This window comes from Schistocerca nitens, chromosome 5, assembly GCF_023898315.1.
Source record: "Schistocerca nitens isolate TAMUIC-IGC-003100 chromosome 5, iqSchNite1.1, whole genome shotgun sequence".
NCBI lineage: Eukaryota > Metazoa > Arthropoda > Insecta > Orthoptera > Acrididae > Schistocerca > Schistocerca nitens.
Window position 1 is genome coordinate 307,671,107 of NC_064618.1, and position 15,346 is coordinate 307,686,452.

Here is a 15,346-nt window from a genome sequence, read left to right on the forward strand (position 1 = left end):
TTCTTACTGCTACAGTGTGTGCAGTTGAGAAGATAACACAACGGTACAACAGCTATTAAGTTATTGTATTCTGAATCTGTTCTCTCATTTAAATATGTTTTTTTTATAAGTACTGCACATAAATATTCATTTCAGTTTAGTTAATTAGAAACAGTATCACAATGCGCTTATGGTTGCATCTTTGTCCCTACCACCAGAGATGATAAGCCAACCACTCCCACACAGTAATTGACAGCCAGTGCAGAGGAGAAGATCCTACAGACGACTGTTGCTATACTCTGTCCTCAACTGAATTACTTATTAAAAATATTTTAATTCAAAAATAATTTAATATTGTTGAGTTAATTAACTAACATGTAATGAGATTGTGAATCAGTATGCTAGTTGACATCTTACTGACCAGATCTGTTGTGTATTTGTTACTATGTAGTATAGTCAACAAGAAGTGAAGATTATTTTGTTCAACTTCTCATTCCAGAATCATACAGTGATTATTTATTTTGCAAGAGCCTCCTGAAATATGGAATGAAAACTACAGACATGGAAAATTCACACAGCGAGGATGAAATAAGAATATTAAGAAGGATGTCTACTTTTTTACCTGTTAGAATTACGTGGGGCAGTGACTGATGTAAACTGTTCCGCAGCATTCTTGACATCTGCACTATTATCCCATTTTCCATTTGTAGTACTTTCTGAATGATGTTTTTTCATTTTCCCATGAATTGGTGCCTTCTTACTTGCTTTTTCTTTCTGGCTCAATTGTCCATTAATTTGACCACATCTCATATCATCTTTTTCATTTTTCAATGGCATTACAATTTGCTGAGAGTTTGTGGACTTATCACTAATTTTTGTGTGTGTCTTTATTTCTGCTTTATGTGCATGCTCAAATGGCTTCTTCCTCTTGAACTTCGGAACCTGGTCAGTGGAGCTCTCATTCTTTCCAATTACCTGGAAAGATGAAACACAAATGCTACTGCACTATTCTTAATAGTGATACAAAAATGAATGACATTAGCACCAAATCCACAATTTTGGGGTCCCTAGGCTAGTTGGTGACCGTTCTAATGATATTTATCCCCTTATAACAGGGATAATAGTGGAAAGGACATAACACAATAATAATAATAATAATAATAATAATAATAATAATAATAATAATAATCAATGGATTTTAGTATTAAATCCAAAGTTTTTGAGGTTATATAAATTCATGGTGATAGTTATGATGAATTTCTAACCTGCTAGAGGTAGGGGTGGATGGAGGTGTAAATTTAATGAAAAACAACCATTGTGCTGAATGTACAATTTTTGCAGCTGCTATTTTCAATTGGATTTTTAGTCCCAGTTTTGTTACACATATCTAAAAATGTTAATTATAATCAAGTTCAACTGTATTAAAACTGTAGTGATTTTGTAAAAGATTTACTTTATAACTTGTGTACTGACCTTGTATTTTAAAAAATGTTTAAATAAAATAATTATGAAAAGAATAATTGCTACTCTCCATATGGTGGAGATGCTGAGCCTCAGAGAGGCACAACAAAAAGATTGTCAGTAAGCAAGCCAATTCAAATGAAGCCTTACTTGCTGACAGTCTTTTTGTTGCGCCTATCTGTGACTCAGCATCTATGCTATATGGTGAGTAGCAACTATCCTTTCCCTAATACTGTCATTATTCCATCCTGGATAAAATAATTTTGATTTTGTACTGTAGCCACCTTTGACTCTTTTTCTTGTTAACAGAAGAGTGTTAACAAGGCAACAGCAAATATGAGTTTTGACCACACAGAAGACAAGATACATTACATCCCTCTTTATTTCATATTACATAAAAAAAGGTCTAGCTTGTGATGCCGAAACTTTAGGATAAATTTGTGGGTAGTGGAGGCATAGGCTGATTGGACACAATCCCATACAGAGGAATATAATGATTAGAACTCTCTAGCACCTTTTAAAGTAACAAATATACAAGAAATAATTTTTCCATGCCTTTAGAGAGAGATAAGTAACCATGCAACACTAAGTAATCAGCCAATATAATACATGGTGTCCACATGAAACCTCCCTGATTTCCAAATGCAATTAAAAAACTGTTAGACGCAGATGCTTGTGATTTGTGGCATCGTGTAAATCAACTCAAAAAGTTTTGTGTAGGTTGTTTTAAACACTAGCTTTCACTTTTTGTTTTGTTTCAGGAGCTAAATAATTACCAGTAATGACCACACCTCAATAGAGGGCTCAATGTGGTGATATGGTACTGGAAACAAAATCAAACATTGCTGTTCAAAAAAACTTCCGACATGATTTTCAAAGGAACCAATCAGATGTTACAATGGTTAAGGCTTTGTATGACAAGTCTCTCATTCACTAGTTTACAAGCCGCAGCACAAATCATTTTTCTTCCACACTTACAAAGATCAAACTGTAAGAAGTGAAACAACCCACAGCTTCACGATGTTTTTGCTATTGAGATGATGGACTGGATCGAGCAAAACCATAAGTATCTAGGATGTGATGTTTTCTCTGATGAAGCAACATGCCACATATGTGAGAAGATTAAGTTGGCACACCATTCACGAAGTTTGAGAAACCTCCACAGTTTTTGGGGATATGTCACAGACTGATAAAAGATGAAGGTGTGGCGTGCGCCAGTGAAACAGCACAGCTGGACCATTTTTCATCATCAAAGAACATGTAACATGAACCGTGTATCTGATGATGCTTTAGCTGTTTAATGTCCCTTAGCTTCTTCCCCTTCAATCAAATGGGATATTTGTAAGACTGTGATAGTAAGATATTTGCATGTTACGTGAACCAGTTTTCAGCAGTTATGACATCATCAGGTTCATGTAACAAATAATAAATATTATAGAATATTACACCATTGTTGTGTGTGTTTCTTTTACAGTAGTCAGATACCTTTTGGATTTCTGCAATTTATGTTAGGGGAGAGTCAATGGGATGCCAGTATGATGAGTGGAACTGTGGGCCAGTGTGTCCCGCAAAATGTACACTCCTGGAAATGGAAAAAAGAACACATTTGACACCGGTGTGTCAGACCCACCATACTTGCTCCGGACACTGCGAGAGGGCTGTACAAGCAATGATCACACACACGGCACAGCGGACACACCAGGAACCGCGGTGTTGGCCGTCGAATGGCGCTAGCTGTGCAGCATTTGTGCACCACCGCCGTCAGTGTCAGCCAGTTTGCCGTGGCATACGGAGCTCCATCGCAGTCTTTAACACTGGTAGCATGCCGCGACAGCCTGGACGTGAACCGTATGTGCAGTTGACGGACTTTGAGCGAGGGCGTATAGTGGGCATGCGGGAGGCCGGGTGGACGTACCCCCGAATTGCTCAACACGTGGGGTGTGAGGTCTCCACAGTACATCGATGTTGTCGCCAGTGGTCGGCGGAAGGTGCACGTGCCCGTCGACCTGGGACCGGACCGCAGCGACGCACGGATGCACGCCAAGACCGTAGGATCCTACGCAGTGCCGTAGGGGACCGCACCGCCACTTCCCAGCAAATTAGGGACACTGTTGCTCCTAGGGTATTGGCGAGGACCATTCGCAACCGTCTCCATGAAGCTGGGCTACGGTCCCGCACACCGTTAGGCCGTCTTCCGCTCACGCCCCAACATCGTGCAGCTCGCCTCCAGTGGTGTCGCGACAGGCGTGAATGGAGGGACGAATGGAGACGTGTCGTCTTCAGCGATGAGAGTCGCTTCTGCCTTGGTGCCAATGATGGTCGTATGCGTGTTTGGCGCCGTGCAGGTGAGCGCCACAATCAGGACTGCATACGACCGAGGCACACAGGGCCAACACCCGGCATCATGGTGTGGGGAGCGATCTCCTACACTGGCCGTACACCACTGGTGATCGTCGAGGGGTCACTGATAGTGCACGGTACATCCAAACCGTCATCGAACCCATCGTTCTACCATTCCTAGACCGGCAAGGGAACTTGCTGTTCCAACAGGACAATGCACGTCCGCATGTATCCCGTGCCACCCAACGTGCTCTAGAAGGTGTAAGTCAACTACCCTGGCCAGCAAGATCTCCGGATCTGTCCCCCATTGAGCATGTTTGGGACTGGATGAAGCGTCGTCTCACGCGGTCTGCACGTCCAGCACGAACGCTGGTCCAACTGAGGCGCCAGGTGGAAATGGCATGGCAAGCCGTTCCACAGGACTACATCCAGCATCTCTACGATCGTCTCCATGGGAGAATAGCAGCCTGCATTGCTGCGAAAGGTGGATATACACTGTACTAGTGCCGACATTGTGCATGCTCTGTTGCCTGTGTCTATGTGCCTGTGGTTCTGTTAGTGTGATCATGTGATGTATCTGACCCCAGGAATGTGTCAATAAAGTTTCCCCTTCCTGGGACAATGAATTCACGGTGTTCTTATTTCAATTTCCAGGAGTGTATTTGCTTGAAATTATAAGCACAGTCTCTATGCAAATAAGAAGAAAAGCTAAATTCTGTATCAAGCATTTTGTCACCAGTAGTGTTACGTCGAACAAAAAGATTTTGATTGAAATGTTGTTTTCTAAAAGTGTATGACTCCAAATATTCAAAGTAAGGAGTGACTTGATACATGATGATTCAGATCTTGCTCCTCCGCATCGATACCTCACATTTTGTAGTGAACAAGTCTGCAAGAGAGATACAGTATGAGCACTAGCACTTTAACAACAACATGTTGATTAAATCCTGTTCCACTGAGTACATCATGTGTGTGTGTGTGTGTGTGTGTGTGTGTGTGTGTGTGTGTGTGTGTGTGTTACATCAAAGTCACCATTTCCTTTTCTCTTATACGCTGGTGAATACATTTGAGGGATAACGCATCAACATCTGTATTATCTTATTTAACAATATCGCTATTAACTTACAGTGTATTTAAGCCAATATGATGATTTGCTCAAACTACTCACACCGTGTTTACCGCCAGATGGAGTTGCTACCCAGTATGGATCTTGCAACATATCACAGAAAATAAGAATACAATGTCTAAGAATAAAACTAATACCAATGTCACACCTGGTAACTTGTGGCTTAGAGGGGACATCCAATACTGTCTGTAACAGTAAAGAATTGTAATTTTGAAGAAGATTACTTTTCTCTACACATTCCCTTTTCCTGCCTTGCAATTGATACTAATAGGTACTGTGTACCTTGTAAAATACGCTGATCTGTATGTAATTGAGCTCACAGTCTTTAATCATATACTTTCTGTTGTAAAGGACATTAATCATATTCCATTTAAGAAATTCTCATGAATACAATTACGCTGATGACAGTGTGGATGAGTGTCATGTAACTGTGAGTATATAATATTTGTTCTGTCAGATGTACAATAAAAATGTGACTATTATCACTCTAATAATTAGAATCAATAATGTTATTTAAATATGACAACAACTAATCCCTTATTCTGTGCAACAATTTCTGTCAAACGATTAACAGTGTGATCAGCTGAGTTTTTACGGAAGGTTCATGTGATAAGCAAGACTGTAATTTCAAAGCAACAGTGCTAATCTGAAGAGTGAGAGAGCTCTTTTTGATTTCTTTTTACTAAAACACTGGCCATGGTTAACTGAAATCAGATTTTCACCATAAGAAATTTCTTAGAAACAATTTTGTTAATAATTATTGAACTTCAATTATTCTGAAACTTTCATATGGCAGCTGGCACACTGTCTAATGATGAGTACATGTAGCAGATGTCTCACTGCACCACAAAGTTCCACAACCAAGTTGTACAGTTTCTCTGCAAATGAAAAGATGAAAGTGAAGTTGTACAGTTTCTCTGCAAATGAAAAGATGAAAGTGAAGTACTTAGCCGAAGTTACAGTTTATTTAAAACAATACTGTGGTATTTTATACCTCCACAATATTATGTTGCCAGCCAACACATTTGTAAGTTGTACAAGGTTAGCAAATATAGTTCTGGTTCTACGCAGTCCATTTGTAGTGTCCCTCTATAATTACTTTGTGCATAGTTCTTGTGTCAGAGAGATCAGTTACAAATTTTAGCTTGCCATGCACTCTATTAGAATTAATGCCTCACTGCCCCCCCCCCCCCCCAGTCTCATCCTTTGTAATTTATTATTATTTCTTTACTTTCTCAGACGTTAAGTCTGGTTGAGAATGGAAAGTGACGTGGACCTTGATCAAGCGTCACTTCCTATTAACTGTGCGGTATGTGTTATATTGCATTTAGGAACTTTCGGGTAATTGAACATGTATCAATAATTACGGATTTCTGTAGTTGTACATATACGTTTGGATGTAGCTCTATTGCATTGATGTACTGGTGGATATTGTGTGGTATGACTCCTGTAGTTGATAGTATAATTGGTATGATGTCAACTTTATCCTGATGCCACATGTCTTTGACTTCCTCAGCCAGTTGGATGTATTTTTCAATTTTTTCTCCTGTTTTCTTTTGTATATTTGTTGTATTGGGTATGGATATTTCGATTAGTTGTGTTAATTTCTTCTTTTTATTGGTGAGTATGATGTCAGGTTTGTTATGTGGCGTTGTTTTATCTGTTATAATGGTTCTGTTCCAGTATAATTTGTATTCATCATTCTCCAGTACATTTTGTGGTGCATACTTGTATGTAGGAACTTGTTGTTTTAAAGTTTATGTTGTAAGGCAAGCTGTTGATGTATTATTTTTGCGACATTGTCATGTCTTCTGGGGTATTCTGTATTTGCTAGTATTGTACATCCGCTTGTGATGTGATCTACTGTTTCTATTTGCTGTTTACAAAGTCTGCATTTATCTGTTGTGGTATTGGGATCTTTAATAATATGCTTGCTGTAATACCTGGTGTTTATTGTTTGATCCTGTATTGCAATCATGAATCCTTCTGTCTCACTGTATATATTGCCTTTTCTTAGCCATGTGTTGGATGCGTCTTGATCGATGTGTGGCTGTGTTAGATGATACGGGTGCTTTCCATGAAGTGTTTTCTTTTTCCAATTTACTTTCTTCGTATCTGTTGATGTTATGTGGTCTAACGGGTTGTAGAGGTGGTTATGAAATTGTAGTGGTGTAGCCGATGTATTTATATGAGTGATTGCTTTGTGTATTTTGCTAGTTTCTGCTCGTTCTATGAAGAATTTTCTTAAATTGTCTACCTGTCCATAATGTAGGTTTTTTATATCGATAAATCCCCTTCCTCCTTCCTTTCTGCTTAATGTGAATCTTTCTGTTGCTGAATGTATGTGATGTATTCTATATTTATGGCATTGTGATCGTGTAAGTGTATTGAGTGCTTCTAGGTCTGTGTTACTCCATTTCACTACTCCAAATGAGTAGGTCAATATTGGTATGGCATAAGTATTTATAGCTTTGGTCTTGTTTCTTGCTGTCAATTCTGTTTTCAGTATTTTTGTTAGTCTTTGTCTATATTTTTCTTTTAGTTCTTCTTTAATATTTGTATTATCTATTCCTATTTTTTGTCTGTATCCTAGATATTTATAGGCATCCGTTTTTTCCATCGCTTCTATGCAGTCGCTGTGGTTATCCAATATGTAATCTTCTTGTTTAGTATGTTTTCCCTTGACTATGCTATTTTTCTTACATTTGTCTGTTCCAAACGCCATACTTATATCATTGCTGAATACTTCTGTTATCTTTAGTAATTGGTTGAGTTGTTGATTTGTTGCTGCCAGTAGTTTTAGATCATCCATGTATAGCAAATGTGTGATTTTGTGTGGGTATGTTCCAGTAATATTGTATCCATAATTTGTATTATTTAGCATGTTGGATAGTGGGTTCAGAGCAAGGCAGAACCAGAAAGGACTTAATGAGTCTCCTTGGTATATTCCACGCTTAATCTGTATTGGCTGTGATGTGATATTATCTGAATTTGTTTGGATATTAAGTGTGGTTTTCCAGTTTTTCATTACTATGTTTAGGAACTGTATCAATTTAGGATCTACTTTGTATATTTCCAATATTTGTAGTAACCATGAGTGGGGTACACTATCAAAAGCTTTTTGGTAATCAATGTATGCGTAGTGTAGAGACCTTTGTTTAGTTTTAGCTTGATATGTCACCTCTGCATCTATTATCAGTTGCTCTTTACATCCTCGCGCTCCTTTGCAGCAGCCTTTTTGTTCTTCATTTATAATTTTGTTCTGTGTTGTATGTGTCATTAATTTCTGTGTAATGACTGAAGTTAATATTTTGTAGATTGTTGGTAGGCATGTTATGGGGCGATATTTAGCTGGGTTGGCTGTGTCTGCTTGATCTTTAGGTTTCAGATAAGTTATTCCATGTGTAAGTGTATCAGGGAATATGTATGGGTCTGCAATGTAACTGTTAAATAATTTAGTTAGATGTGAATGTGTTGAGGTGAACTTCTTTAGCCAGAAATTTGCTATTTTATCATTTCCAGGGGCTTTCCAATTGTGCGTAGAATTAATTGCTCGGGTGACTTCATGTTGCAAAATTATCACTTCAGGCATTTGTGGTATCATCTTGTATGTATCTGTTTCTGCTTGTATCCACCGTGCATGCCTGTTATGTTGTACCGGGTTTGACCATATGCTGCTCCAGAAGTGTTCCATGTCTCTTATGTTTGGTGGATTGTCTATTTTTATGTGTGTGTTATCTATTGTTTGGTAAAATTTCTTTTGGTTTGTGTTGAATGTTTGGTTTTGTTTCCTTCTATTTTCACTTTTTTTGTATCTTCTAAGTCGTTTCGCCAAAGCTTGTAATTTTTGCTTCTTTTCATCTAATTGCTCTATTGCTTCTTGTTGTGAGATTTTACCTAACCTTTTTCGTTTTTTGTCTGATATTTCATTTCTTATAAATTGTGTTAACTGCCCGATGTCTTTTCTCAGTTTTTCTATTCTGATCTGTAGCCTGTGTTGCCATGCTGGTTTTGTGGGTTTCTTCTGTGTGTTGGTTGGTTCTGATATCTGCCTAGTGTGTATATTTAGTGTAGTGAGTGCTCCTACATAAACCAGTAGTTGTAACTCTTCCATAGTTGTGTATTCATTTATTTTGTTGTGTATGATTGTGTTGATAGTTTTTATTGTTGTTTCGACTTGTGGGCTATTTGGTGGTCTATGCAAGAATGGTCTAATGTCTGTATTTGTGTCTTTGTATTCTATATATGTCAACTGAAATTTTTCTTCTATATCTAACATGTGTGTCACTTCGTGTTCTATTTGTGCTCGTGCTGGTGGCTGTCTTAAAATTTCATTTTCCTCTGATTGTTTAATTGATGTGTGTTGTTCTTTGTTTGTTTGCTCTGGGATGTTTGAGTCCATTACTGTATTTTCTTCTTCTTCTAATTGCACATTATTTTGTTCCAGTATTTGTTGTACTTGTTGTTTGATGTTTTCTAATTCTGACTGGGGTATCCTGTTATTTTTTATTATTACACGAATCTGATCAGCTAGACGTTGTTCTGTTAAAAATTTTAATTCTGGGTATCTGGTAATAAATGTTGTGTATACTTGTGATCTGTATCCAGTTGTGTTGGTTCCTAGGTTTGTTGCTTGGTAATAACAGAACATGAGGTGTCGATTAACTTCATCTGACCATCTCATCCTCTGTCTTTGTTTTCCTTCTAGGGTGGTTGCAGGAAGCATATCCTGCAAAACACCTCTATTTGGATTTAAATCATTTTCCAGTTGGCTAGCAGTGTCATTACCATTGTGGGCGGGCATAGGGTTCAAGCGCCGTCCCCGACCATGACGGCGCTTGTCCGAGGCTTCTTTAGTTCTGTCCTGAACCAAGTAATCACACTAAAAGGGGGGTTAGCCCTATTAGTGGTTTGTTCTTTTCGTCGCCTTTTACGACTGGCAGAACATACCGGAGGCCTATTCTTTTCCCGGGCCTCCACGGGGTTTATTATTATTATTATTATTATTAGTTCTGTATCTACTCTACTGCTTTCAGCATGTAAATATACCACAGATTAGCAGAAGAATAATTATTTTTAATTTCAACGTTATATAGTGAAAACTCCAAAGACCACAAGCACTACCTTTGATTCTTCAATAATTAGTTATGTTCAAGGTGCTATATACTTTCAACATATGAACTGTTGTGGGAACACTTTCCTCATCCAGTTAACCATTTAATTTGATTGGTTACTTTACCCTTCCACAATAAAAAAATTTGAATGTTCATGAATCGGGACTATGTTCCCGGTGAAACTAAAACCTCCCACAGACTGAATTTTATGACTGGTACTGTCCGACCATACAAATCTCTAAAGAGTGACTCACCATTTAGATGTAGCAATCTCAATTCATATTATACTCACTTTCAAAACTGCAACACATTCTCATTCCGTATTAATAATTCCCATATATTACCATTTTTATAGTCCAGAGAGGGCGTAAGAACAAAAACATCACCCTTATTAACAACCAAAATAATACGTGTTTTTATCCTCCTGGTAGCAATAGGTTTGGCTTTTGTAGATACCTATCACAGCTCTTCCCTGTGGCCAGCTCCTTGGCTTTCATTGATAACAGCCAGCATGGATTTTCCGACCAGCAGTGCCTCTCTCACATCTGTATTGGCTCCAGTTCCCTTTCCTCTTTCTTGTCTAGCACACAAAACACATACATACTTAAAATTTTATTGCTAAGAAAATATAAATTAGCCCTTTCCTTTTGGTCGGTATTGCATATCATGTGATAACATTATACTTGCGACTACCATGACCAACGACCACAGGAACACTCCACTTTGCCACATCACAAAAAAAGATAACAAATTTTATTTTAAAAAATAGCACTCCCAGAGAAGCCGGAGTAGTCTGCGCTGTTTTAAAAAGTTTTTTGACTAAATTTGACACTTTTTCATTACTACAGGGAAGTCGTGTGGATGGGCTGTCAATTTTCCAGCAGCACAGTGCACCACCACACTGGAGGTTACATGTTCATGACTTCCTGAAACATTTGCACATTAATCGACAGAACATGATGGACCAACCAAGTGGCCACTAATCTCCAGACATGCGCCATCTGGATTTCTTCCTGAAGAGTTATGTGAAAGACACTATGTGCCAGGGCTATACATGACTTATCGATCTCAGGAGAAGAATCATGAAGGCAACAGCCTCCTTTAGCCCAGACGTGCTTGTACGCAAATCGGTTGAGAGAGTGCTGTCCATAGATTTTATGGTTTACGAAAGGAGCCCATGTAGAAATTTACTCAACTTTTTTGTAACGGAGTTGCTTTAAATGATGCTTCAGACTGCAAGTATCCAAGTCTCTCTCTCTCTCTCTCTCTCTCTCTCTCTCTCTCTCTCTCTCTCTCCCTCTCTCTTCTTTAACTCTGTCTTTCTTTTTTTAAAAAAACTGCATTTGGAAATAAGGGAGGTTTCATTTGGACACCCAAACATTTAATGATTTGCTGGCAAGTATTAGTGGCAATCTCATACCTTTCACAAATGATGTAGTTAGGAACGAGGAAATGCTTTCAAAAAAATTGCTGAAATATTCAGCCAGTTGCCAAACTGGCAACTGGTATTAAATGCAGAAAAATTATTAAGCATTTCCCAAAATATAAAGATACACTAAATTTCAATTATAGGATTAGTAAATACATGTTAATGTGACATGGCAAATTTGCCCATGATAATTCATGGGCAAATCATAGCTCTACTGGCAGAACACTGATAAACTTCAGTCTAACTACAAGAGAGATTGTTTCATGAAAGATCTGTACAGATTATACAAGAGCTCTGACACAGTGTGAGTGATCCCGATAAACTGGAATTAACAGGTGGAACTGAGCACATACAAAGAAGTGAAGCAAAAAGTTGCAGATTTGCCTAACTTGAAGGCGAGAGTTACACAAATTCTGTACAGGCAAAGAGAAGAAGTAAATTGAGTGACATCTCAACATAAGGTGAAATAAAATAGTAACTATAGCTTTAGTCTTATTTCAACAAGCATCTCTTAATGGAGCATGAATGAGAAATGCACCTTAAACAACTGGAGCTCCGTTGGCTTCTCATAGCGTCAGGCAATTCTGCATTTGGTCATGCAGTTTGATGCTTTTGCCAACAGGAATCACTGTTTGGAGCATAAATAACTGGTTCACTGGTTGTGGAGATTAAAGGATCAAACAGCGAGATCATTAGTTCCTCGTCCATGAGATAATCTACCAGGAGTTTGTGACAATGGCAAGAAATCTAATACGTTTGTGATAGTATACAGACTGGTAAAACAGATATTGAATGCAATATTGAGGCTAAAGCTGAGAAATAATTGCCTGGGATACAACAGTATGCGGCCTGCACCATTTTGCATGCCAGAGAGCAGACATAGGACCCGCAGGCCTCATATGCAGTGAAAAGGATCTCTCTTATGTCTGACAATCCCCCTCCTCCCAAATCCCCCACCCAGCCGTCATATTGTTAAGGATGTAAATGGAACAAACTCTCTCAGAAGAGAGGGTGGGTGTGGGAGGAGGCAGGATCAAGGGCCACCACACTCCAGCTATCTTTACGTCAACCTGCAGGCAGTTTAAAACACTTGATCTGACAACAAAAACCACTTCCTAAGGGGAAATGACGAACGGGTTTAAATGTTTGTATGCTGACCACCAACACTGGAGGCACAGAAACTGGAAGACCATGATTGGCATGGAAAGCCAAGAGGAGGGGCCATTCCACCAGGGTATGAGCTACTGTTGGTAAGGAGCCACAGCACAATGTGAGGATAGTTCATTACAAAAGATAAAACTATGGGTTAATCTGGTATGACCAACATGGAGGAGACACAGGACAGTGGATTCCTTCCAGGAGGAACAGAAGTAGAAAGACATGCAGCCATAGATTTCTTAATAGCACCAACTCTATTACAAATCGCAGTAGCCCATCTGACACAGTACCATCTCCGAAAGAGTAGAGGCCTCACCTGCACCCACAAATCCACTCCCTGCATTGTAAAATTGTAGTTGGGTCAGAAACAGCTTCTCTGTCCACCCGGTCAATCAGTTCATTCCCCAGGATACCTACCGGTACATGGAATGGGACCCACAGGAAGAAAACTGAACATATAGTATGAGTCAGGTCAGAGAAAAGATCTTGAGTAGCAGTTAAAACATGTTGACTAAAGTAATAAAGTAACATCAAACAGTAGCTTAGAGACTGTTCTACTTCATGGTGTTTATACTACACAAGGAGAAGTGCATGTAAACACACAGGGGGCACTTTCTAAGAAGGTAGGCAGAGATCCCAGCAGAGTGTCTTGAGAAGCATTCCAGATGGGGTAACCCATCATGAGAACAAGCATCAGGAGGTCAACACCCCCTCCCCCCATATGAAAAAAGAATTCAGTAAGTCACGTGATTACGAAATTCTCATATGGTGATTGTGCAAGTGAGCAATAGTTGGAAATGAAGAGATAGGCTCCCCACATCACGAGAGGGGACTAGTCCACAAGGGCCCCCGGGGTCGTTCTACTCCACAATGATGTAATGGATCCAACAATTTCAAAACCAAAGGTGCAGCTAAGCCATAAAGCAGGCAACCACAGTCCAGTCAGAATGAGATGGTAAATACACAGATGATTAGAGTGATCCACTTCCCAAGAGATGTGGGTGAGGAATGTTATGCTTCTGCATGCAACTACTGTCAAGATGGTGAATATGAGGCAGCTATATCAGCTTTATATCAAAGAGGAATTCCAAAAAATGGAACTGTGCAACAATTTTCACATGCTGCATATCCAAGTAGAGTTCTGGGTTGGGACGAATCTTGGTACAAGGACTGAAACACATGATCTGTGTTATCATAGAAGAAACTGGTAGCCAAGCAAAAGGGTTCAGAGCGAGGTCCTTTGTGCGGCTTCTTGGAGCTGGTGCCAACCCATGGGTACAGACTGAGAGCAATAACAAATGCAACATTCATCGACATATATTGCTTGGGTAGCCACTGGTCCAAAAGAGTCTGAAGGAGTTCCCAACCTGTTAAATGTTTATTACATAATTAATTTTTACCATAGATAAAGGATGGAGGGATGTCTTCAACTTATATTTTTTGCATTCGAAGGTTGTTGTTGTTGTGGTCTTCAGTCCTGAGACTGGTTTGATGCAGCTCTCCATGCTACTCTATCCTGTGCAAGCTTCTTCATCTCCCAGTACCTACTGCAACCTACATCCTTCTGAATCTGCTTAGTGTATTCATCTCTTGGTCTCCCCCTACGATTTTTACCCTCCACTCTGCCCTCCAATACTAAATTGGTGATCCCTTGATGCCTCAGAACATGTCCTACCAACCGATCCCTTCTTCTGGTCAAGTTGTGCCACAAACTCCTCTTCTCCCCAATCCTATTCAGTACCTCCACATTAGTTATGTGATCTACCCACCTAATCTTCAGCATTCTTCTGTAGCACCACATTTCAAAAGCTTCTATTCTCTTCTTGTCCAAACTATTTACCGTCCATGTTTCACTTCCATACATGGCTACACTCCATACAAATACTTTCAGAAATGACTTCCTGACACTTAAATCTATACTCAATGTTAACAAATTTCTCTTCTTTAGAAACGCTTTCCTTGCCATTGCCAGTCTACATTTTATATCCTCTCTACTTCGACCATCATCAGTTATTTTACTCCCTAAATAGCAAAACTACTTTAAGTGTCTCATTTCCTAATCCAATTCCCTCAGCATCACCAGACTTAATTCGACTACATTCCATTATTCTCGTTTTGCTTTTGTTGATGTTCATCTTATATCATCCTTTCAAGACACTGTCCATTCCGTTCAACTGCTCTTCCAAGTCCTTTGTTGTCTCTGACAGAATTACAATGTCATCGGCGAACCTCAAAGTTTTTACTTCTTCTCCATGAATTTTAATACCTACTCCGAATTTTTCTTTTGTTTCCTTTACTGCTTGCTCAATATACAGATTGAATAACATCGGGGAGAGGCTACAACCCTGTCTCACTCCTTTCCCAACCACTGCTTCCCTTTCATGCCCCTCGACTCTTATAACTACCATCTGGTTTCTGTACAAATTGTAAATAGCCTTTCGCTCCCTGTGTTTTACCCCTGCCACCTCCAGAATTTGAAAGAGAGAATTCCAGTCAACATTGTCAAAAGCTTTCTCTAAGTCTACAAATGCTAGAAACGTAGGTTTGCCTTTTCTTAATCTTTCTTGTAAGATAAGTCTTAAGGTTAGTATTGCCTCACGTGTTCCAACATTTCTACGGAATCCAAACTGATCTTCCCCGAGGTCCGCTTCTACCAGTTTTTCCATTCGTCTGTAAAGAATTCGCATTAGTATTTTGCAGCTGTGACTTATTAAACTGATAGTTTGGTAATTTTCACAT

At 39.2% G+C, this 15,346-nt stretch overlaps 1 protein-coding gene across 1 annotated transcript in view; it reads right to left on the reverse strand.

The window, feature by feature from the left end:
* LOC126259226 (uncharacterized) overlaps positions 1-15,346 on the reverse strand; it is a 74,775-nt gene that overhangs the window by 36,212 nt on the left and 23,217 nt on the right. The window contains exon 3 of the mRNA XM_049955840.1: positions 602-954. Coding sequence (XP_049811797.1) covers positions 602-954 — 353 coding nt within the window. The remainder of the gene's footprint in view (positions 1-601; positions 955-15,346) is intronic.